The sequence below is a fragment of the Rhinopithecus roxellana genome, chromosome 8 (assembly GCF_007565055.1).
Source record: "Rhinopithecus roxellana isolate Shanxi Qingling chromosome 8, ASM756505v1, whole genome shotgun sequence".
Classification (NCBI taxonomy): Eukaryota; Metazoa; Chordata; class Mammalia; order Primates; family Cercopithecidae; genus Rhinopithecus; species Rhinopithecus roxellana.
Genome location: NC_044556.1, coordinates 25,527,540 through 25,554,598, shown reverse-complemented (window position 1 = coordinate 25,554,598; position 27,059 = coordinate 25,527,540). Strand labels below are relative to the sequence as shown.

Below are 27,059 nucleotides of genomic sequence, written 5' to 3'. Positions count from 1 at the left end.
GGTTACTGAAGCTTGTGCATTTGTCACGTATTTCTCGTGTCATGGTTTTCATCTCTGTCATTTCGTTTATGATCTTCTCTGCATTAATGAGTCTAGCTGTCAATTCTTCCACTCTTTTTTCAAGATTTTTAGTTTCTTTGCGCTGGGTACGTAATTCCTCCTTTAGCTCTGATAAGTTTGATGGACTGAAGCCTTCTTCTCTCCTCTCGTCCAAGTCATTCTCTGACCAGCTTTGATCCGTTGCTGGCGATGGGCTGCGCTCCTTTGCAGGGGGAGATGCGCTCTTATTTTTTGAATTTCCAGCTTTTCTGCCCTGCTTCTTCCCCATCTTTGTGGTTTTATCTGTCTCTGGTCTTTGATGGTGGTGACGTACTGATGGGGTTTTGGTATAGGTGTCCTTCCTGTTTGATAGTTTTCCTTCTGACAGTCAGAAGGACTCTCTGTTGGTCTGTTGGAGATTGCTTGAGGTCCACTCCAGACCCTGTTTGCCTGGGTATCAGCAGCAGAGGTTGCCGAAGATAGAATATTGCTGAACAGCGAGTGTACCTGTCTGATTCTTCCTTTGGAAGTGTCCTCTCAGGGGTGTACTCCACCCTGTGAGGTGTGGGGTGTCAGACTGCCCCTAGTGGGGGATTTCTCCCAGCTAGGCTACTCAGGGGTCAGGGACACACCTGAGCAGGCAGTCTGTCCGTTCTCAGATCTCAACCTCCGCGTTGGGAGATCCGCGGCTCTCCCCAAAGCTGTCAGACAGAGTCGTTCGCGTCTGCACCAGCTCCCGCTACTTCCCCTGTTGGTCTTCAGCTGTGCGCTGTCCCCAGAGGTGGAGACTACAGAGACAGGCAGGCTTCCTTGAGCTGCTGTGAGCTCCACCCAGTTCGAGCTTCCCAGCGGCTTTGTTTACCTACTTAAGCCTCAGCAATGGCGGGCGCCCCTCCCCCAGCCTCGCTGCTGCCTTGCGGATAGATCGCGGCAGACTGCTGTGTTAGCAGTGAGGGAGGCTTCGTGGGCGTGGGACCCTCCCGGCCAGGTGTGGGATATATTCTCCTGGAATGCCTGTATGCTTACAGCGCAGTATTGGGGTGGGAGTTACCCGATTTTCCAGGTGTTGTGTGTCTCAGTTCCCCTGGCTAGGAAAACGGATCCCCTTCCCCCTTGCGCTTCCAGGTGAGGCGATGCCTCGCCCTGCTTCAGCTCTCGCTGGTCAGGCTGCAGCAGCTGACCAGCACCGATTGTCCGGCACTCCCTAGTGAGATGACCCCAGTACCTCAGTTGAAAATGCAGAAATCACCGGTCTTCTGTGTCGCTCGCGCTGGGAGTTGGAGACTGGAGTTGTTCCTATTCGGCCATCTTGCTCCGCCCCCCCGCAGCATTACATTTTCTAGTTGTGTTGTCACCGTTGTTTGATTTTCATAGGAATCTATTCCTGATAAGAGTAGTTGCAGGCAGACACTGGGCTGTACCTCATCAAAATTTTCAAATAGGCCAAATTTGCCTCTAGCTTGCTTTTATCAAAACTCTTTTCAGCACTTCACAAGTCTGGTCTGGTACCTTCACTTTACGTAGTATCCTCAAGACCCCCATTTACTCCCCAGATCTACCACTCATTCTCTTAGGGGCTTCAAGTGTCTTTCTGCTTATAACGCCATGCACCTCCATCACAGGAAATCATTTTGTTGCTTCAGAGCTTTCTTTGGGGATCACACTGAATAACAAAAGAGCTAACAGGTATTAAAGAACATGCGCACACACACACACACACACGCAAAGAGAGAGAGAGAGACAAGCAACTACTGTGACAGAAATTGCAAATCATGTTCAGGGAGAAGCATTATTAATGCCTTTAGAAAGCACCAATAAAGCTTTTGTGATCTAGGTAGACGTTTTTGTGTATGAGACATTTTTAAAAATTTTGTTAAGCTATTCTATTTTGTTTAATTATCTATCACTTTTTCACAGAGTTACCACTGATTTGTAAAATAGTCTTCCTACATTTCATGCTTTTAGATATTATCATAAAATATATCTGGGTTTTTCTTAAATCTAGACATGGTTTATATTTTGATGGATATATAAGGAAATAATCTGAAAATATGCCAAGTTGCCAAATTTTCACTCATTCCTCATTCATTGACACAACAGATATTTTTTAGTGCCCAGAAATGGAGCGCTCAATAATTTTTTCTTCTCCTTCTCCTTCTGCTACTTCTTCTTTTTGTATGTGTCGGTAATGGTAAACTCTCGACTTCTCTGAGAGATAGGAGTACTTTTGTATATTTCTGATCCTGAAGAATTGGAAATTGTCTAAAACTTATTTATTTCAATAAGATTCTAAAAACTGTCTTGTTACAAAAGGCAAAGCCATCTGATGCTATCACTAGAAAATGAGAAGGTCAAGATGTAGAAACACTATTAATTGCTTTTAGATTTTGAACATTCATATCAAAATTGTGAAGAAACCAGGAAAATGTAAATAGTTACAGTCTATTATTTAATTCCCCAAAGCATATAGATTCATTTCATGATGTTATTGACCTCACCACCTTTCTGGTTGTATTAGAATATTCTCTATTATACCTGTCAAACAAAACATTGGAATTTACAGAACAGTCATTAATTTTTATGATAATTTTGGTTAGAAGTTGTTTTTAAAATTTTCAGGTAACCAAACTGTACTTACACTTGACTATGATGATTAGTCAGCAGCTGGTTTGGCTAAGTATGAAGATGAGAAAAATATATGTGAACACCGTCAACTTTACTCGTGGAACTATGGGAGGGTCAAATTATGCTATCTCAAAATAGAGACAGATGATTCAAGTACACATTGCTAACCAAAAACCCCATATATTTCTAAGAATTTGAAAAACTTTGAACAAATTCCAAATTGTTAAACAATGGTGTAAGAGGCAGTCATTTAAAGCAGTCACCTAGTGAAAATCAGAAAAAAAGTCTGACAAATGTTCAAAGTAAATTATTATGGCATGGGGGTCAATAGTATTGATAGCCGCTTAGAAGCCTATGTCAGATTATTAGTGTTTACTCTATTGGAACTAAATAATATTTCAAATTTGTTTCAGTAATTCTTACCAGGATACGTTCCATGTATTATGCCATTCAAGTGATCTTTAAATTATTGTCAAATTCTACCTTAAAGAGAGCTTCCACAAAGGACATGCAATTCATATCATCTAGAGTTACTGTCATTTCTAGGCTAAGTCCCATGGAAATTCATAACTTAGAAATGAAAGTCACAAAGATGCAACTGCCTTCATAATACCAATGCAGTGGTTATAAATATTTCATGAGCATTGCATGGGCAGGGGCAGATCTCCATTTTCATGAGTTAGAATTTGTATAGCTAAGTCTCCACATTTTACTATTCATAATGCATAGTATGCCCTGTAGAGCATTCCATACAGTACTTTTTTAATATTTATGTTTAATGAAGAAATTACTGTTCTAAAAAGAGGACAAGCCAAGCCAAAGACTTCTTTTCAAAAGTATTAAGTTTTGCTTAATAGAGACGATAACAATCAACAGAAATTACCTCATTGCAGTATCTTAGCACAAAAATGCATAACTTTTTGAGTAATACAGGATGATGGATCAAGACACATTAAACCTAAGTGAAAAGGTTCTCTCTAAAGGTTACAGCATTACAAATCTCATCTTAAAGGAATTCGAAAGGTTAAAATGCAAAGAGCAACTTTCTTACATATAAAAATATTAATTACAAATGATATGCTTGCCTACTGTTTCATAGTTTAAATATATGACTGTATTTGTCTGGGTTTTTCTTTTATTCAAAAACATTTTAACTTGCTAAGATAATATTACCCAGTTCAATAATGAATTGCTATTGCATACTTTAAGGTAATTTATCAAAGCACATTATCAGTACCTGTCAGAATAAATTTCGCACTAAAAGTAATGAAAAAAAGGACTATTGTATGTGTTGAAATCAAAGAACATTACTGTACTGTAGCTAAGTTATTCAATGGAAAGGATAGGTGTTTGCCCTCTAAATGATACTTGCCCCATGAGAAAATAAAGGCTTGGAAAATCACAGAAAATAGGCACAGGGAAATGTCTGTTTCTTGCTTTTTAAAATAAGCATTTGATATTTCATTTCATTTTTGTCATTTTGATCAATTCTTTCAAGTACGTGAGTGCTGAAAAATGCTGCACAGATCTTGATAACATTTACAAAAGTAAATTAAAGTTACTGATCAGCTCATTATAATACAAGGCTGAATTATTCCATATTTGCAAATGCTATATATCACATGTAGATTGATGATGAAGTCATGGATAGATTTTATTTTGAATACACATCAAAACTAAGTCTAATAATGAAAACAACAAGCTTTCGATTTAATATCATTCACTTGAGAGCCGGCAGTTTAAATATTTTTTATTTTGCTTAAACCAATGAGATCACTAGAAATTTTTTAATGTTTCCTGTATTTGCTATCAAAAGTTTGTGTTTCATTCCTGATAATATTTAACTGAAAGCGGGAAACACTGTCTTCCATTTTGTTCTTCGAAATTTTATTTTCTAAAGGCTCTCTTGAGGAATTTAACCTTTATGTGATGATTTTGCAGTTCACTTGAAGTGTGTTAACCTTAGTTCCCTAATGAGTCTAGGTGTAATACTGAGGAGGAATTTGAGAAATATATCATGTAGCTCATTGTCAAGTTGGATTTGTCTTGCACGTCTCCAGCTTTGCTGTTGTTCCAGTACACATTTTGATCACAATTCTTTAATTATGTTCTATATTTAACCGACCTATTTGAACAGGATCCAGAGCTGGTGCGTAACATCTGCCGCTGGGTTAGGCAAGCTGTTCAGATTCCATTTTTTGCCAAGCTGACCCCAAATGTCACTGATATTGTGAGCATCGCAAGAGCTGCAAAGGAAGGTAAGAACTTGACTTGAATCAGTTGCCCACTATTATAAATATTCACTCATATTATGTAGCCATACTCAAGTATGCCTTTTCCTACAAACGTGTATATTTTTTTGTCTCAATTTTAAAAGTTTCCAATTGAGCACTCGATCCCAGAAACACAGGAGATTTACACCTGGTCTCACGCTAGCAAATTGACCATGAACTTTGATCTGGAAACACAAGATCGTTTATAGTTTTTCCTAATAAACACTTATTTCACACATTATAAGAACAAAAAGCACAGTCACAGCAATCCTGCCCAAAATAAATGACCTCATACGGTAACAATTCAATATATTAACCTTTAATGAAGTAAAATAGAAAAAAAAAAAGAAATTTCAGTTTCCACAATGTGAAATTTCTCATGATTTCTCTTTATATTTTATAGGGCCTAGCTGACTTCCTTAAACACATGCCCAATAAATATTTGTTGAATACATAAATCATGCATGCTTGTGTTCCATCCCAGGAAAACTGCACCCTGACTTGCAAAGACATTGTAAATTACCTGGAAAATGACACTAAGTACAAAACATTTGGTAACAACAAGTCTGTGTAATAATTGAGAAAATAAAGTTGTGGTCATTAAAACTTTTTTAGTGTTTAAAATTTTAAACATAAATGTAGGAGTTAAATTAGTGAAGAACTTTGAGGAGAAAGCATGTTCTCAAGATAAAGTAGATTGCATTTTTCTGGACTGTGAGGATTTGAATGGGTTTTAACTATCATGTCTTATAGGAGCTGCATGAAAATGTTGATGTGTCTTTCACAGGTGGTGCCGATGGCGTTACAGCCACCAACACTGTCTCAGGTCTGATGGGATTAAAATCTGATGGCACACCTTGGCCAGCAGTGGGGATTGCAAAGCGAACTACATATGGAGGAGTGTCTGGTAGGTGTTGCCCACTTCTTGCATTGTGCTTTCTTGGAGGTTGTTGAAAAATCAGGAGGTCATGTTGCAAGAGTTTTGTGTCCTTTTTGATCCCAAATTCTTATAACTCATAGCTGATCAATATTCCTAATAGTTATGACAGAACAGATTGAATGTGAAAGCTCAAGTGACAGCACAGGATGAGAGAATATCAAGATAAAGTCTTGCACAAATTCTATTCTCTTGTGGTCCATGCTTTCCTGAGAATTTCTCGTTGTCTCTCAGTTCTTTTGCCACTTATTAGTAAGGGTTAATATGAGGGCCCTCTGAGAGAAAAATATAAGCACCCTCATTACAATATCCTTTTCATAGTCTGGACTAGTTTTCGTTCTTCCTGGAATTTAGACATCTACCATCTTCAAAAATCTTGCTTTCACAACTGTCCCAAACAAGCCATTAACACACTGAATTAAGCATCAGCTGACAAGACATTTGCAGACCTCATACCTTTGCACACTCTTTCTCATCATCATACGCTTGAAATTGAAAAAGAAAGAGAGGTTTTAATCTCAAGGTCCTATTCAGTATCTTTGCCCTGTGCATTCTGAGACTGTGACAACACGAACTTGGGCTTGCAAAGACAATGCTGTAAGGTTCTTGACTGTACTGGTATGGGGATTAGTCTCCTTGGTGATAGAGAAAGTGGTAAATATACATAACATAACAGTGCCCCACTGTTCAAGAAAAGCATTGCTGAATCAGACCAAAATGTGCTTTTGGAAGAGGCTGGACAGACACAAATAAAGCTCTATCCATGCTGAGGTATTCTGTTTTGAGAGTATGAAGTATGCCTGTGAGCCATGAAGAACAAAAATGGTCATATTCTGCTTTTAATTGAATGCCATTCCCACAATGTCAGAAAGAAGAAGGCTGACGAGGAGCACCTGCTCAGGCTCCAGACACAACTCGCTTTTATCAGGAGCTATCAAACAGGGCCTTAAATATTATTGTAATGCAGAATAACGTGGACCGCGCTAGCAAGTGCCACAGAAAGAGAGTCAAGAGACTCCAGAGTTGGGCTGTAACATGCGCTATGTTTTCTGTCAGCCCATTTCAATTTTTCCAGCCTGCCATGTTGACAGCAAGAGAATAAAGGAGGTCGCAGAGGCTGCTGAACATTAAAAATTAATAAAAGAACTATTGCAGTAGTATTTTATATAAGTAACACCATTCACGTTTTCTCATTTAAGCTGCAATTTCTGAATATTCTTCCATACTATAACTCAGTCTAATAAAACTACAAAATTATAGCATTAGAAAAAGTCTTTTGTGTTGCAGTCTTTAAGCATACACACACTGGAAATTATAGCAGTACCTGAAAACAAGTTCAGCCGTACCTCAGGGTCTGTTAGCATTTCCATAAAACTCTATTTCTAAGATTTATAAATCCATATATAAATATTCACTTGGGCTATAAGCTTAGCTAAGCCTGGGTGGAACTTTCATTTTAAACAACAAAAAATCCCTAACATTTTAAAGGACTTGTACCTCATTTCTAATAGGTTCTATATTAAGTTTCTTCACATTAAACAATCTGTTTTGAAAATAGCCTTTCTCCACATTGACAGAATTAATATAGTTTCCCTCCTTTAAAGCAATGCTTGCTTAAGTTTAAAGGTAATAGAATCTGAAAAGCAGTTTAAATAGGCAATGATAATATATTTTAGGACAGAGCAAGTCCTATAACAGAGTACCTTCAGTATGAGTTATCGCAAAACTTAGCCTAGCAAAATTGTGTTAAATAACAATGGTTTCAAATTTTCAAGAGTTTTATCAAATATGGTTGTCAAGACTTCAAATGCTGCTTTAATACTGAAAATTACACAAAATAAGCTAGATATTCTTAAAAGATTTTTAAAAAATTTATCACAGCACAGTGCTAATATCTGCTCAAATGTTCTCTCAGAGTATGGCAATGTCTTCTTTCAGAGGCACTGCACGAATCACAGATTTGTGAAAAGTGAAAACTAAATAGAGTTTAATTTTGGATAGCCACCTGAACACAACACATACTTTTCATTGCCAGTGAAGGATATTTTCCCCTTTCAGTATATTCTTTAGCTGTTTATTCAATTGTTGTTATTTTTTCTCAGAATAAGATTTCTGCTCTTTGAAATGAAGATTATGTTTTGTTTAAATACGGAAATAGTGAGGCAGCCTGGAGTAGTATACCTGCTGTAGAAAAATGGGCACATTTCAGGAATGTTCTTCTAGAGAAAATGCATTAGCTAATAAGGGACAATGACTTGCCCTGGGAAAACAGGATCTCAGCTAAGGAATGTGAATTGAATTACTGCAGATATAAGTATTCTGGATTTGAGAGCAATGTCTTTCAAAGGTTGGTTCCCAATTCATGAGTATACTATGCAATCAAGTTTAGTTAACTGTAATCAACATTTTAAATAACAAAATAGAATAAGAATTGTCAGAATGCTTTGCACATGGTTGGGATAAGCACTGTTTGACCAAACTTCTTTTTCAGTTATACGCATAATATACACTTATATATGCCATAATGTAAAAGGCACTTTTTACTTACTTAACTTCAAAATATTTTGAGAGTTACTGTTTCAGAGGGAGGTCTCTTTTGTTAAATAAAAGAGGTCAGTAAGACTGTAGAAAGATAACTTCTACCTGCTGTAGCTTACAAGTTACATCAAGAGAGCAAATTAGGACCCCACTCCAAGGTCTTATCCTCAGCTTTGCTATTTTAGAAACTATTTTTCTAATTCATCTGCAGATGATTAGACTCTTGGGGGGTGCTTAAATATATGAAACAAACTCATAATAAAGTGATTTATAAACCTGAATTTCAATTATGGGAGAAATACGTCATAGTATTGCTCCATTAAAAAGTTGAATTATGTACCAGATGATTTCATAGTGAGAACAGTATAAAAGGAAATCTTGTTTGGTATCCATAAGGAATATTTTTTATCAAACAAAGATGGCTGATTCAGCTGTCCACCATGTAAGTACTCCATCTAAACCATTGATTCTAAAGAATTCTGTACCTTTCTTTGGACAGTATAGACCTAATACTAAGTTGTTACGACCTTTCCTTTTTCTAGAATCCACCCAGAAAACTTCTGTTGTATCAAACAGCAGTTAATTCATGTATCATCACACAGTTGAATAGTTTATTGGGTTTGGGGAGAGGAAAGGAAGAAGAAATTCTTTGACTTACTTGGTTGGAAAAAACCCTAATCTCAGTAACAATTATAAACTCCATCCTTGAGTGCATGACTCATTATTTTTCCTAGCTTAAGTTCTTTTTTGTCTGGTTATAGTTTCAAATTTTGACCTTTTTTCTGACTTCATTCCCAAATAATGAGGGCATCTTAAGATAGCCCCCAAATCAGTGATTACTATCACCTGTATAAATGGTGTTATCCAGCTGTGGTGTGACATTTTCACATGAAATCCTCCCTGTCGGTAAGATTCTTTCAGAGCTGGTTAAGAATCAGTCCTGCATGGTATAAACTAAAGATGTCTTTCTTGCAGCTGACTTCTTGAGAATAACCTTTATTCATTTACAGGTACTTCGGGAGAAAAAGTAATCATGCATTTTTCAATGGGGTAAATTCATTTGAGGTTTTTGTTGTTGTTCCTTGTGTTTTTAATGTTTTTTATTAATGGAGAATGAATTTCATTGTCCTGCATATATTTTCTGTGTTGCACATACAAACATAAGCACATTCACACACACAGGAAAGAGTGCAGAAGACACTTACATTGAGATAATGATAGACACTTCAGGCTCAATACAATTTACTTCCCATGAGCTTGAAAAACTAACTTACTGTTTTAAATTATTTTATTTGCCAAATTTGTTCTGTTTTCACCAAAGGAAAGGAAATTCTTGTTCTTAACTTCAAATTTTAAATCCTTGTTTGAAGTTATTAATTATGTATTGACTTACACAATTACAACAAGAGAACACATTTTGTTCAGTATTAAGACTTATAAACTTTATTATTGATTTCTGAATAATTCATAAAAGATGATTTTAAGATTTTCTCTCTATTTCAGCCCAAAGTTACTCCTCTCATAGAGGTTATTACAGAATCCAGTAAATGACTGTGTATTTCTAAATAAATTATAGTGGAATATTCCATGAATGTTCTTAGAGTCTACAAGTAAATAATGAATGATTTGAAATCTAGCTATGTGAGATACTGGACACTGGCTTGGTATGGTTGGAAGCTTCCTAAAGGTGTTCATTGTAAAACCAACATAGGAAATACTAATAAAAGAAGGTACAAGTTAGAAATTTAACTAGTAATTTGTAGATCTGCGTCAGTGTAGGGTCAGAAGTGAGTACAAAGTGTATAATTTAGAAAACTTGCACAAATGTGAATCAATATAGTAGCTTAGAAAGGAATTTTAGGCATCGACTTCACATCGCATAGTTTATGTGTGTTTTTAAGATAGTTACTTAGGCGTGAATTGTTAGAATGCAATAACTTGGCAGCATACACTCTGCTACTGGGCATTATGTAAACACAAATCCAGTGTAACCCACTCTAATCATACACTTATTTTGTTGTATTTATTAGTGAACATTTATGTAAAATCAGAGAGATGGCAAAACAAAAGATTAGAAACTCAGAAGTTTTAGTTACATTTTTCTTTAAATAACTATTTTCACACATGCCAGCAACGGAAGATTTTGGCAGGATTGCTTTAAGTTCTTACACCACACATTACAATTCCATCATAAAATACAGTGTTGGTATTTTTTTAATTGGGAAGTTTTTTAATGTGCTGAATTTTTTATGTGTCAATCACATGATTATTGATGCATAAATTGCTTTTAGAAAAACACGCCTATTATCTGTCATAAAATTTAAGCTATCTATTGTAATCATCTTTATCGATAAGAGCTTAGGCTTTAACATTGAAGATCTAAAGTAACCTGATAGATAAAGATAGAATTTAAATGAATAAAAATGTGTTAATTCATGCCAAAAAGAATAATTAAAAGGAGAGCCTTCCTTTTTATACTCACTTATCTTTTTCCTTTTTTTGTGTGTATAAAAGTAATGCAAAAAATCTGGCCTGTTATTCACCTATGTAAAAACATGATTAGCTTATTACAAGTTTAACTGATCAAACTATTAAAGACCTTGTTATACAAATATGTATGTACTATATTTGCAGAACAGTCAAAAGTAAGCATTTCAAATAAAGATGCTAGATTGCAATTTTTATTATAAGTTATCACTTTGGTTGAGAGAGGCTCACCATTAGAAATATTCTCATTTAAATAATGCTCATTTGAATATATTCATGTACAGATTGACAAAGAATCCCCTCTTTTATTATATTGGCTTTCCTGGAACCTGAGCATCTCACTGTTTAGCCATCGTTGGTCTGTGCAGGAGATCAGAGCCCTAATAATAGATTTTTGACAGTGAGCTCGCCTGCTACCTGCCCTACACAAATCCTCACTGTTCATGTTTGCTTCATGGCAACAAAGCAGACAGAAGGAAAATGCCAAGTGCTGAATCTGAGGTACAGCCTTGCCTTGGCTTGACATTTCAGCAGAATAGCAGTTTATGAGATGCATAATTTTTCATCTGGGACTCAGCTGCCATATTCATAGACGCTTACAGCTCATCGACAGACTGGAGCAAGGGCAAAGGTTTAAAGCATAGATCAAGGTCTACATCCTTTCCTTAGGTATTTTTAAATAACTATTGTCCTACAGATAAATGGTAGAACCAAATAGTATTTAAGAGCCAACAAATTCATGGGTACCTGGATATTATATATATTTTCCTTTGGTTCAAAATTAGGAAAATAAATTAATATCTGTTCCAGTTCCTAAGAAAATATTTGATAGACTTTGTAAACCAAAGAATTCTGACAAGCATATTAAGAAAACTTACCTTTGCAGCAGTGGTAATGAATTATTAAATTTCTTTCCTCTGTGTGTGTTTTTTCATAAAGAATGATTTCAAGCTTGAAATTAATCAAAAAATGTTCTATTATGAAAGTAAAACTAGAGAGTATTGTGTCACTGTTTGAGCTTGAATTTAAATATTCACAGATTCATGCATATCTACTGTACTAAAAAATCAGTGTAGGTACACGTCAGTGGCTGTTTAATTTAGAACTACACATCTCTGTAAGCTTCAGAAACAGTTCACCATGTCACAGTCTCATACAGAACAATGGTACAGTACATTGGATTAATTAAGGAAGCCTTGCAGAGAACTGAGTTCTCAGTGTGTCAAGATTTCAGTTTTATGTTAAATATTTTCTAAAGGCCAGACCCTTAAATCTCAGGGGCTGTACCAAGCAGTGAGCTGTGAATTTAACCATAGGCTAACTGCTAATGATAAGGAAAAGAGTCCTAGTTGAGGCAGCTGTAATACAGTCATTGGATTAGGCTATCAATCACTCGACTCCCTAAGGAAAAGGGGAAGAAGACCAAACAGTAAAAAGGGAAATTAGGAAAGGAGGGCATGACTGGAATGAGATTCCTCACCATCTTTATCCATTCGTCGTCCTAAACCCCTAAGCATCAGACCAAACTCTCTAGCATTACTCTGACTATACAGCCAACACGTTTATTCCTCACATCTAGAGGACTATCAAAATATCATTGCCTCTCAGTAGTTGAAGATCTTGAAACCTGCTGGAAGCAAATGTCTGATTACATAAGAAGAAATTAGATTAACTCTTAGTTTGTGGGATTTAAGATTTATATTTATGAGTCTTTTATGGATCAGGATTCCTCTATGTTAGTGAAGAAAAATATTTTTATTTAACTTGTAAACTGTAGCCAATTTTTACATATCCACATCCTCTTGGTGAGGTGAGATTCCAGTAGATCAGTGGTACTCAAACTTTAGCATGCATCAGAAACTGAAAGGCTTGTTACGACACAGATTTCTGGACCTCTTCCCCAGAGTTTCTGATACATAAGGCTTGGAGGGCCTGAGAATGTACACTGCTAACAAGTTTCAGATGATGCTTTTGCTACCGGTCTGGGAACCACACTTTGAGAACAGTAGATGAAGAAAGATTAGTATCATTGAGCATTTTACTTAGAATATCTTATTTCCAAAATAATATCAAACGCTTTAAGCAATGGTAAAATTAGAAGGGTATAGTATTTGATTTAAGAATCTCTGCCCACAGTTAAGTATCTGAAGCACGTTATAGTAAATGAAGTCAGAATTCTTAGAAAAAGTGGAACACAGTCTTTGAGGTCTCAGAGTAGAGAAGAACATGTCACTCTAAGATTAAATGTTGAGTGGAAACCATTGTTTATGCGAAGAGAATTTATTATGAGTGCCATTGAAAACAATTTATGGATATCACTAGTCCTTTGAAAAGGAAACAGGTGTGAGTCAGACAAGGATAAAATTAAGCTCACAATTGCAAAATATTATGTTTCTCTTCTTAACTTTGTATAGACACTAGCATGTTGAGTAATAACAGCTCTCTTCTAGGACAGTGCTTACATGCAAATTTACCTAATTATGTTCTCAAACCCTTAAAGTGTGGGAAACAATAGTACTGGTAGCTTACTGCTCTTCTCTCTTAATTTACTGCTTTCTTGCTATCCCCAAACAATGCTATCCTCTTATTAGTGGAAGGGAGGAGATAACCAATGTTGTGAAGATACGCTATTTCAATGCAGTGTCCCTGCTGTTAGCACTGTTACACTATGCACTGAGCTCTTCCAAAGTCCTCTTTATAGACTGTTCATGATATCATTCATCAACCCTGGAAGCTGCTTGAAACCTTCTTCTGACAGACAAATGTCCTGATGTGCATTCCCAACAATTTAGTACCATGTGAATGCCTGGTAGAAAACACCTCGAATTCCAAGAGGTCCTTAAGTGTGGGGCACAGTAAAACTTTGAGACACATACACGGTATCTGATACTTGAAGGTGGAGACTGCCAGGGTTATACAGGAGTGATTGTAGGAGTTGGTATCAGAATAGAAAAGAGAAAGGAATTTGGTCAGGCCAGCTTAACTTTACTTGCTATGCTCTTGGAGAGTCTGACTTGTCAACTCAATTCAGTGAAGAAATGTTGGATTGGAAAGTGTACTGTAGATTTTATATACAGTACATTATTTCTGTGGTTTTCAAATTGTTATGCTTACAAACACCCTACAATTAAAACTTTATAAACTGTATACTCCTCACTCATTTTAGTTGACCTGAGAATTTTAGCAGTAAGTTCAAGTGCTAGCAAAAGACATAATCCCCCATGTTTTGCAAATATGAATTCTTTAAATGAAATTGTTTCACATTTTTTTAAATAAACCTACTAGGAATAAATAGCACCACTGTGCTTTTTTATATTTATCATCACCTATTTAAAAATTCATAAACATGCTCTAACAAAGAGTGGGAGTTTTGCATCTTTTTTTTTCTCCTGAAACTCATATTTTCAATCAATTTGTCCATCAAATTTTATCCTATTTTTATGTTTTCTTTTAATGCTTGAACATCTTAACGATCCTCTTTGGAAGTACTCTTTAACAAAATATATGTGTATAAATGGATTTTTACATTTTAAAAATTCCTAGGTTGTCTTTAAATGATAAATTATTTCCTATATTGTTAGAATTTATAATTTACACTTTATCAAGACAACACAAATATATCATAACTATTGATAATTATTCAAAATAAAAGTGAATTTTATTGAAGATCCATTTATTAATGAGAAATGTATGGCTTTTTAAATAATTTGATTATGTCTCTATCAAGACATATTATTCTTAAAAAAATAGAGTTTATCATCAGGTTTATTCTTTTTTTTTTTTTTAGATGTGGACACTGAAAATCCCTGTTTATCTAAATAAATCAACTAGAAGGAGTTTATTATAGTCATTTTACCTAAATATTTGAGCACCTTCCCCATTGTAAGCCTAAAATTAGTTAGCAATCTTCACCAAAAGTGATTAGGCAACTTGATGACATGCTCTTTCTATTTTATTGAAATCAGAAACCTGGGATTTACCTGACTTGCAAGAATTTTTGTCGTTGAATCATTAGAATCAATCACTTTCTTAAAACCAACACCAATATTTTGGATTATTTTGTTTGGTACCCCCAAATTTTTATATTCTAGGTATATGTCATTGTAATATTTGAGATCAATGAAAAATATGCTTTTTTTAGAAAGTAGGGGAAGGACTGTTGAAACAAAGGAGTTGAGACAGAAGAACCAGTGGGATGCCTTGATTGCATTGTTTCTCAGGCATATAAAACTTAAGAAATCATATATATGGAAATTGGGGAACTAGAAAATGATTCCCTTAAAATCAGTTTACTTGTGGGATATATAAATTTCTGGTACAGTGTAACTCTGAGTGTGTATACTGTCTGAGAAAATCACTAACGTATTTCATTTAATCTTCACACAACTTTATGACAACTAAGCAATACCTTGGTTTTCCTGTTTATATAAACTTAACTATGTCTCTTACAGTAACACTGGCAATTTTAAGAAAATTGTTAGGCTGAGAGCAATGGCTCACACATGTAATCCCAGCACTTCTGGAGGCTGAGGCGGGCAGATTACTTGAGCCCAGGAGTTTGAGACTAGCCTGAGCAACGTGGTGAAACCCTGTCTCTACCAAAAATACAGAATTTAGCCTGGCAAGGTGACATGCACCTGTAGTCCCGGCTACTCCTGAGGTTGAGGTGGGAGGAGCGATTGAGTCTGGGAGGTCGATGCTGCAGTGAGCCAAGATTGCGCCCATGCACTCCAGCCTGGGCAAAAGAGTGAGACCCTATCCAAAAAAAAAAAGTGATTTATGGATTTATAAATCTCAGTATTTAAGTTAATATGTACTCTTTTGGTATTTGGAAATTTATGTTGACAGACTTATGTATTGCTAGAAAAGTGATCAGCATTTCTGCATTCCTCAGCAGCACTGGCTATTCAAGCAATGCATAGCAGCTGTGTGGGAATATCAAGACCTTTGAATGATACAGTCTTTATGTGCCCAGAGCTTTATTGAACACTTTATATGCATTCTTATTTAAATAACCCTGGAAGGTGGATATCACTGGGCCCATTCTGCAGACTTAGAGACTCAAGTCTAGATACTTAAGAAACTTGCCAGAGTTTACATAACCACATTTCATAGTCTGGGTTCATACGCAGATCTTTCTCCAAAATGAACTTTTAGGCATTTTTATTAACGTCAGAGATTAACATCTGTCATATCTGTCTAAATATAGTATACTCATTAAATTCTAATAGTCTACAAGTGTCACTTACTAATCTAACATTTATTCTCTCTGGTTTTGAAAAGCTGCCAGTGTACTCTTCTGTGACCCTTGTTAAAATTATGGGCCCATATTACCTGTTTCACTCAGTCTCTATCTTGGAAAATTGAGTCAGATAGGTAAATTAGGGAAACATTCTTGGATTCGTTTCAAGGAACAAAAATGAGAGGCATCATTCAGGCATTTTTCTTGAAGTGTAAGCATGCAGCTAGAAATGAAGCTGCCATCAATATAGTAATAAAAAAAATCTTATTTCTTACTGCCTTGGATAAACCATCTGAGCACTCATTCTAACTGTGATGCCGAGAGCAACTTTGGATGTCCTTCTTTGTAATCCTAGTAATTACAAATACCTGTGTTCCTGCGTATGTCTCACCTTTTTGAACAGATTCATCTTTTTTCCCCAAAACAGCATCATCTCTTTTATAATTTCAACTGAACCTGCAAAAGCCTAGTAAGTAATTCAGATATGCTACCTTTTCATTAGGTGAGGAGAAAGAGAAGGACATTTTGAAGATGGCGAGGTAGGGAAGAAATTGAGATTTAAAAAAACCTATACTAAGTCCTTTCTGAAGTGAAAAAGGAGCTCACACTATTTCTCATTTCCCCTGGTTTACAACCAAACATGATATAATATAAATAAACAAAAATAAACAAGAAGGTTAAACTGTCTTAGCTCTTATCTGTCATGATATGGTGTGAGAAATGTTAATTAGTATGTATTAATTTGAAAAGAATTGTATTGAACAGAAACCACAAGTCCAAGGAATGTTCCTAATTAGTCTCAGTTCATTTAGCACATTTGGTTGATGACTGACCTGTTTGGATTATAAACATCTTAAAAGCAGGAGCCATTGTTTCTTTCATATCAACTCCTCCAGAATTTGTGAAAGTTTTAGGCACATAGTAGACATGTAAGAAATCCTATTTTATTCTTAATATTCAGCTGCATACAAGCAGAAGGATTTAGTGATTGGACTGTTTTTTTTGTTTGAGACAGAGTGCCACTCAGTCGCCCAGGCTGGAGTGCAGTGGTGTGATCTCTGCTCACTGCAACCTTCACCTCCCAGGTTCAAGCGATTCTCATGCCTCAGCCTCCTGAGTAGCTGGGATTACAGACTCACACCACCAGGCCGGCTAATTGCTGATTTTTGTATTTTTAGTAGAGATAGGGTTTTGCGATGTTGGCCAGTCTGGTCTCAAACTCCTGACCTCAGGTGATCCATCTGCCTCAGCCCCCCAAAGTGCTGGGATTACAGGCGTGAACCACCACACCCAGCCTGAACTGACTTTTAATCTTTGCCAGCCATATTGATTTTGCTGTTGAGCTTTTGGAAACTTAGTTAGAAATTCTAACTAATAGAATATAGGCCATTTTACTATGTGTCAGATGCTGGGAGCTTTTCACATATTATGCTATTTAATCAGTACAACAAACCAATCAGGTGGGCAAAAGTAGGGGGCTGTTTTATTGAAAGATAAACTGAGACACAGAAAGGTCAAGTAAATTCTATAACATCACACAGCTGGTATCCAGGTATATTGGAATCCCTACTGTCTGACTCTTCATACTGTGCACTTAACCACTGTGCTTCAACTGCCCCTCTGCCTTGCTCATTCTGTATTAATTTATTCTGTTAAGCTTTTGTAATGTCTTAACATATTGTAGGATGAAAATATATAGTCACTTTTGTACTTAACAAAAAAATTGATGGAAAACAATCTATAAATATAACACTAAGATTAATCACTGTTTTAAAAAAATGCACAGTAATGACAGGTCACAATTACACTGTAAGTGGTCTAGTAAACCTCTCCATATTCCTATTAACCTCTGTGCTTCATGCATTTCTCATATTAATATACTGAGAAATAACACAAAGAAACATATGTACTTTTCAAGGCAGATGCCAAAGGTTTAATGGATCAAATTATTTCTGTGTTGGATTTTTATTCAATAGTTCCAAACATTTGGTCTTTTTCTTTAGTTTACTCCAATACTAAAATGGAGTTATAAATTTCTCTATTAAGTAGTTAAAATGAAAACATAATAGAAATGAGTTAGGCCAACAACAATGCCTTGTGTCATTGAAATGTATTTTCACCCTAGTGTTCCCAGTTCCTCAAACCCTTGTTTTAATAGCAAGTTATGCTAGATGAGGGTGTGGTAATATTTTGTAGAAATTGTGTGTGTGTGTATGTGTGTGTGTGGTTGTTTGTTCCTTGTACATTATTTGAAATCACTCCCAAAGACCTTTCTTTAGTTTTCACCATTTTTATATAGGCTTGTGATATGGTTTGGCTGTGTCCCCACCCAAATCTCATGTTGAACTGTAGTTCCCATAATCCCCATATGTCATGGAAGGGACCCAATGGGAGGTAACTGAATCATTAGGGCAGTTACCTCCATGCTGTTCTCATGATAGTGAGTGAGTTCTCACCAGATCTGATGGTTTTATAAGGGGCTTTCCCCCCACTTCACTCTGCACTTCTCCTTGCTGCCACCATGTGAAGAAGGACATGTTTGCTTCCCCTTCTGCCATGACTGTAAGTTTCCTGAGGCCTCCCCAGCCCTGCAGAATTGTGAGTGAATTAAGCCTCTTTCCTTTATAAATTACCCAGTCTCAGGTATGCCTTTAATAGCGGCATGAGAACAGACCAACACAGCTTATAATACAGCAGAGGTCACTGAATCAGTACATCAGTTGTACTGATTACAGCAGAGGTAAAAAGTCACCTGAGGAGCTTTTCAAATACACTGATTCTTGGAATTGGAGCATCTAATTCAGTAGATCTGTGTTAAGGCCAGGCATACATATTTTCAATCAGCATCTCAGAGGATTCTGATACATGCAACTTTAGTCCCCACTCTGAAAGGAAAAAAAAAAACCTAATTTGGGGTATGACACATTATAAGGTAATATAATTTTGTGTAATAAAAATTTAAGAGGTTTGCTTTAAGGAGAATGAAATGAAAAAATGTATCTTTGGTAGGTTAAATTTAGTCAGTGATCATTCTAGTACTAGTAATTCAAATACAGGAATTTAGGTTTTAAGTGATTGGACACTCAGGTGTACTCTCCAAAAGTCTCACTAAAATATATGAAGACATAGAGGATAAACAAAAATGTAATGAAATGGGAGAATTGCCTGAGCCTAGAAGACAAAGGTTGTGGTGAGCTGAGATTATGCCACTACACTCCAGCCTGGGTGACAGAATGAGACCCTGTCTCAAAAAAAAAAAAAAAAAAAAAAAAAAAAAATTAAAGGAACAACAAAAAGTTGACTTTCAGCCAGTTGTCAGAATGGCCAAGAAATTTTCACAATTATTCTATTTCATGAACTTCACATATGGATTTAAACTTTGAGTGGTGGGATTCAGCAGTAGTAGTCCTTCTTTACTATGCCTAATTTCTGGTATTTCTGAGAGTATGTATATATGCTTGTATGCATCAAAGAGCAATTAAAAAGATACTATAATAAGTGGTTCAGGTTTAGTTTTTTGTGTTTGTTTTCTAAACTGCAAATAGATAAAAATAGAGAAATAAAGCACTTGGCACTTTCATACCTACTTTAAGGCAAGCAGAATTGCTCTTGTTCTGATGCCATAGGATAGAACCTACTGTGAAGGAAGCCTCTTCATTTCTCTTCATTTCTGTGAGCAAGCAGTTGTTGGAAGTAATGTCTAATGTTTAAGAGGTCTAATTTGCAGAAGCCATGATCTTCAAGTAGAATCAGAGACTTCAAGGTTCCTGTCTATTTACTGTGAACTTTGTAGTTTACATATATCCCTTCTATACAGTGTCAGAGGTCAAGGCAAGGAGGAAAAGTTAAAACCCTCCACCTTTAGTCTTGTAGAGTCCCATGAAAGTCTGCTAGATTCTGCCAATTTGGCTTTGATCCAGATCCATTAGCATCAATGTGTGTGTCTCTAGTCCTGAAAAGGGGATTTACCCAAACAAGCAGACAGGAAAAGCAGGGCAATTCACACTGGGTTGAAATAAGAAGATACAGAACAGATAGTAAAATAAGTGAGAAATGGAAAGAAAATACAGAATCAAAAATAGAGTAGCACAAATAAAATACACATTGCTGTTGTGACAGAGCAGAATTGAGATCATGGAAAATTGAATGTGTTGTGAAGAATAGCCACAGGAATTTCTCCAGAAAATGTAGAAAAATAAGACAGAATAATCAAAATTATGAAAGAGAAGGTGACAATCAGACAACCCAAAATGAATTCATGATAAAGTTCCAGGATGGGAGTGGGGGAGCAGTATAATTAATATACATTTATATTCATAAGTGAAATTGATCTAAAACTTTTATATGATGCTTTAAAAAATTGACTAGCAATTAATTTTATATTAATTGCTAGGAAATTAAATTCAACAGCACATTAAAAGATGTAACCATCTTGACCAAAGAAGAATATTCCAGGAATGCAAAGATGGCTTAATATTATGAACATTATTAAAATAATATACTATGTAACTGTATGCAATATGAAAAAACTTAATCCTTTGAAACGATCTGGAAACTCATCCTAAAATTTCAGTATCAGTTTCTGTTTAAAATCGTAGAAAACTAAAAGTGGTTTATGATAAATATTAATATTGAGGATATACATCTTAAACCAAACATCAAACTCACACTTAATGAGTGAGTTTACTATTAAAAATAGTTCCATTAAAATAAAAGTTAAGACAAAGATATATACCATGAACATTGTTATTTAATATTGTTGTGAAAGTTATGTCTGACACATGTAACATGAAAGAAGCGACATATCTTTCTAGAAAATACCATTATTGTTAATAGAGATGCTCTGTTCATATACCTAGGAAATGTAAAGAGGTATTTTAAATCTCAGAATTAATTAAAGTATAAGACAGTGAGATGATAATGGTGATGCTTAAGCTTTATATCAGCTGCCTTTTATTAAGGAGATTTTGTGTGCCAGGCTCTGAGTTAGGCAGCTTGCACAAAGAATTTTATAAATGAGAAAAATGGTACCAAGGCCTGAGGTTCACTGGTATTTGAGGTCAGATCTGACTGATTCCAAGGCTTATACTCTTGGACCCAGTGTTCCACTGTACAGTACACATACAAACAATTGTTTTCCTATATACCAGCATTCAAACTAGCAAAAACAAAGTATAAAACACTCATCCTTAAATAATATATGGTACTGAAAGAAACAACATAACTACTTCAGCATAGAGAAGCAGCTTTGAATATATGGCAAAACACGGTATGTTCTTATAGTAAAAGACTCATAGTAAATATGGCATTTATTTCACATTAAGTTATATTATATGGCATTTAGTTCAAATTAAGAAATAAATAAGGCATTTATTTCAAATTAAGTCAATTACAAAATTGAAATGAGCTTTTTTTCTAAGATATGTAAAATTATTTTAAAATTTAGGAGCAAGAGGGAAAGGAAAAAATTACTAAGCAACTTTTTCAACTAGATACAAGGTGAAAAAGGACATACATAGCAGATTATTTAAACCAATTTCAAAACTATAATAACTAAGACAATGTTTTCTGGCACAAGAACCAGTAGATTAAACCAACGGAACAGAAAACTCTGAAATAGTCTTGGTATTTCCAAGAATAGAATATCACATATAAAACAAGACCCTCAAACCAATTGTCAGGGGGAAAAAAAAAGATGTTTTATTAAACAGATAATCAATGGATAAATTAGCTATTTATTTAGAAAAAAGCCTAAGTATTAACTTTCCTTCATACTATATATCAAAATAAATTATAGACTAAAATTTTAACAATTGTACTAAATTAAACTATCAAAAAAGTGAGAAAAAAGATAAGTATATGTTTATCCTAATTGAAAATCATTTCACCATAAAGACACATGCATACATGTGTTCATCACAGTACTCTTCACAATAGCAAGGACATGGAACCAGCCTAGTTGCCCATCAGCAGTGGACTGAATAAAGAAAACGTGGTATATAAACACCATGGAATACTACACAGCTATACGAAAGTGAAATCATGGCCTTTGCAACAACATGGATGAAGCTAGAGGCCATTATCCTAAGCAAATTAACTCAGAAGCAGAAAACCAAATACCGCTGTCACTCAGAAACGGGAGCTAAACACTAAGTGCACATGGACACAAAGAAGGGAACAATAGACACTGGGGCCTTTTTCAGAGAGAGGAGGTAAGGAGGAGGGTGAGGATAGAAACTACCTATGATGGTTACCTAGGTGACAAAATTCTCTATACACCAAACCCATGCAACATCCAATTTATCAATGTAACAAACCTGCACGTGTACCTCTTGAACCTAAAATAAATGTTGGCAAGAAAAAAAGTTGAATTTTGTTTTAAAAACTTTATACTAGCAAATTAGCTTCTGTCTAGTCAAATAAACTAGTGCATCTAGAAAATATATGATTTTCTGTTTTTGTCTATTAGAGTCATAAAATGGTATTAATGTATTTCCTAATATTAAACAACCTCTGCATCCCTGAAAAAAAGAAAGTGGTAAAGGAAAGCTTTGTAAAGATGAAATAAATGGAAAAAAAATCAGTGAAAATATTGCAAATATTTGACTTCATATTATCTTAAAATTTTTATATATCAAAAAAACAAACAAAATTATAAGATGAATATAAAACAGTGTTCATAAGACAACAATAATGCAATTGCTTCAGAATCGAGGTCTATGACTTCTCATTCAGAGAGGATCACGTCGTAAAATAGCTGTGTCCTCAACAAAAGCTTTGTAGTCAACACAGTAACACCAGTGAGTTTTCTCTTATAACATCCCTCAGTGTAGGTTTAATATCAAGCATAATATCAAGTGGTAAGTCAATAAAAGCAACTCTGAGCTGCTCTGGCTTAAAATAGAGATAGATTTTTAAAGTTGTTTGAGCAATAGATGGAAAAAAACCAATAACTTACGTGCAAAAACTCTTAAAACTCAGTTTGCAGAGACATGCAAAGTGAAGCATTGGTGAGCTGTTTTCGAGTATCAAATTGGTAAAATATTCAAAGGCAATGTGTAATTCAAAGATAATGATGGGGTAGATAATTTTATACCCTACTCGTGGTGTTGCACTTTGTTACACATCATGGGGGAAAAAATTAAAATTATCCCCTGTGTGGCCTAATTGATGTCATTTAGGGATGTTCCTTAGCTTATCTGTATTAAACTCTCTATTTCTGGATCCCATACATTTCTCACCCTTAGTATATTTACTTGTTTTTCTGGGACTTAGTTTGATAACTTCCTGAGATATTCAAAGCATTCTGGGAAACTTTAGATAAAATTTGCATATTTGAAAATGTTTTTATTCTATACTCATACTTAATAATTTGATTGGGTATAAAATTTTATATTGAAAACAATTTTTAATTAAGTATTTATAGCCAGTATTCCAGTTTCTTCTATCAGTTATAGAGAGGGCTGATCTCATCTGTTATCTGCTCTTTGATTCAAATTATATATACACACATGCATATATATATATATATATATATATATATATATATACACATACATTTGTATATTTTCTCCCTTTCAAATTATTTTATCCTTTTGGTAGGATCTACTCTTTATCTCTTGTGATCTGGTTTTCACAACCTGGATTTTCCTTTTAATTTCTTGTTTTACTCTCAGCTCTCTTCTATGTGGAACGTTTTATTTTTAGGTCTGGAAATTTTCTGGTCTTATCTTTTTATCATTTTTTCTTCTCCATTTTCTCCACTCTTTCTTTTAGTCATTCTCCCCTCTAATTTCTTTTGTTTTGTTTCTCCTATATGAATTTTGCTTTCTCTTTTGGGAGATTTCTTTGATATCATACCTGTAACTTATTTTTTATTGATTGTTATATTTTAACTTTTGTACAACTCTTTCTACTTTTTGATAGTTTTTTAAATAATTTTTTTATTTATAATCGAACAATAATCATATATTTTTATGGGGTGTGTGGTGATGTTGCAGTGCACGAATACGTTGTATAATGATCAAATCAGGGTAATTACCATATCCATCACTCTTAAGCATTTATCATTTCTTTGTGGATATAAGATTTAAAATCTTCTAGCTATCTTGAGATAGACACTATATTGTTATTTGCTGTAATCACCCTACTGTGTAATGAATGAAACAACAGAAATTTTTCTTCCTAACTGTAACTTTGTATTCATTGACTAACCCATCCAGGCCCCCGCTCCCCTGACCCCTCCCCAGTCTCTAGTAGCCACTTTTCTACTCTCTACTCTCATGAAATCAACTTTTTAATATTCCACATGTGAGTGAGTTCATGTAGTATTTGTCTTTCTCTGCCTGGCTTATTTCACTTAACATAATACCCTCCAGGTTCATCCATGTTGCCGCAAATGAAAGGATTTCATTCTGTTTTATGGCTGAATAGTATTCCATTGGGTACATACCACATTTTCTTTCTTTATCTATAGATGGCCATTTAGTTTGATTCCATATCTTGTCTGTTGTGAATAGTGCTACAATAAACATAGGAGCACAGATATCTCTTCAGCATATTGATATCATTTTCTTTGGTGGTTTCTTTTGATTGCACTCTTATCTTTTGGAGGCAATGCATTCTATACTGTCTCTGAAGATGTTAACTATGTTTGGTTTTTTTCTTACAGTTTCTCTTTAATGCATATATAAATCTCTATATCTTCTCCCTTATTATTCATTTATTTATTTTGATTATTTGTTTTGGTTTCTCTAGTTCATGTAAAAAAAAACTTCTGAAATGTCTGGGGATTCAAGACATCCTCAATTTAGTTTTTAAGTGTGAGACATTAAAAAGTTGATTGGAAGACTTGAGTATGTGAGTGAAGTTTAACAGCTAGGGAGCTTTATTGCAGAGGAGATTGAGTGGTAAGCTCTTTCTTTCACTGTGGCTAACAATGTGAGTATCTTCAGATCTTTCTTAGCTATATGCTCAGATCTCCTATCATGAAAGCAATGTGCATTTCTGTAAAAAAGAGATCGGGGGATGAATGGTAGTCCCAGCTTTCAATATGCAGACTTTCATTTCCCTGCTTTCCGTTTCCTGTCTCAATTACAGCCTTCCACTAGTTTGATATCTCTAGTACACTTCTATAAAAATTAATTTCTGGTTCACGCCTGTACTCCTGACATCTTGGGAGGCTAAGGTGGGCGGATCACCTAAGGTCAGGAGTTCGAGACCAGCTTGGCCAACATGGTGAAACCCCATCTCTACTAAAAATACAAAAATTAGCCAGGCATGGTCATGCACACCTGTCGTCCCAGATACTTGGAGGCTGAGGCAGGGGAATCGCTCGAATTTGGGAGGCGGAGTAACAGTGACCCAAGATCACACCACTACACTCCAGCCTTGGTGACAGAGCTAGACTCCATCTCAAATAAACAAACAAACAAACAAACAAACAAATCTCTGTCTCCAGTGGACCACTAGAAACCTGATTGCACAAGGTTGTGGTGGGAACTGGGGTCCAGTTGGCTCTACATACCATCTTCAGACAATCTTCCCATTTTGCCCACTGTGCCTCCCTGCTTGCACGGTCCTCTCCGTTCCCCTGTCTTTAGCTGCCTTTTTGGGAGTTCTACGTGTTGAATGTTCTCTTTTTCTGCTAAGTCAGAAAAAGTCTGCTTTTCATCTTCCAAAACTTCTCATATACGTGTGGGGAATCTGCCATGCTTAAACAAAGTATGGGTTATGCTTAATATAATTTAAAGAACAATCCCTTGGAAATTGTAATATCAGAATCTAATGTCTTACAGATTCACCACTATGCTCACTACCTGGGTGACAGGATCATTCATATCGCAAACCTCAGCATCATGCAATATACTCATGGAGGAAATCTGCATGTCCATCCCCTGAATCTAGAATCAAAGTTGACTTTTTTTAAGAAGTTGTACATTTTAAAAGTCAGTTTCTGCCATTCAGAAGCTTGAGTTTAGTGTCTACAAAGAGCTGTGTAAAAAAAATAATTTTTATGAAAGACCATTGTCTCAGTAAGAGTGTAATATATATTTGTGTATATGTGTTAGTGTGTGCATATATATCTACACACAATTAAAATTGATACACTGATAGTAAATTTCATTGTCCAAGAAAAGCAGATTATTCTCTGTACTGTCAGAATTCAGAGTTATAGATTTCTCTAACCCTTTACATCATTACTATATAACAGAAAACTTTGTTTCTTCCTAAATGATGCTTTCTTTTCAATTATACACATCAGATTATCCTCATTTGGCTGTCCTCATTTTTCTCTGCACATTTTTGAAACTTTTAGAGGGGAGAAACAACAGGAAATCTGTTTGGGGGTTTAATAAAACCACCAGGTAATTTGACATAATTGCAGCTCTGATCTGTGACTTTTTAAGTCTAGGCATTGAGTTAAGAACATGAAGAAACATTGAACTATAACAGCATAGTCATGTGCCAGCACGCTATCAACAACAATGGCACATCTCTGTCCCTGTCCATTTACCTTCTGTAGTTTCTGGTTGTTCTGCCCTGAACTTTAATGTGATAAGGGGCAATCAGACAGTAAATGTAACTTTTAAAAATTGGATTATCAGAAAACAGATTTGTTATAGATTGGCACATTACCTTGGGCTTTTCTGGTACTTTCTTGTGAGATGAAGCCCCTGAGTAGGCAAACTTTCATTAACATTTCTGGTAGTTACTAGTAGTTAGGTATTGCTCAAGGCAGAAAGAAACATTTCAGAATAATGAAAATGTTAAACACAATCGAGAAATTCTTTTTAATCTTTGCATTTCCTGGAACAGACTGAATCATGAGATGAATTGACAGTAAACACTTACATTGGCACATTAGTCAGAGTTAGTCACATAAGGTGCACTAGGCAATCACAAACTAAATAAATAG

General features: G+C 35.3%; 1 protein-coding gene across 4 annotated transcripts in view; it reads left to right on the top strand.

Annotated features, from left to right (window-relative positions):
- The window catches only part of DPYD (dihydropyrimidine dehydrogenase), a 902,287-nt gene that overhangs the window by 654,924 nt on the left and 220,304 nt on the right, over positions 1 to 27,059 (top strand). For all 4 annotated transcript variants that reach the window (XM_030935823.1, XM_030935822.1, XM_030935821.1 and 1 more), the window contains 2 exons: positions 4,802 to 4,922; positions 5,725 to 5,844. In XM_030935823.1, the coding sequence (XP_030791683.1) occupies positions 4,802 to 4,922; positions 5,725 to 5,844 (241 nt within the window). The remainder of the gene's footprint in view (positions 1 to 4,801; positions 4,923 to 5,724; positions 5,845 to 27,059) is intronic.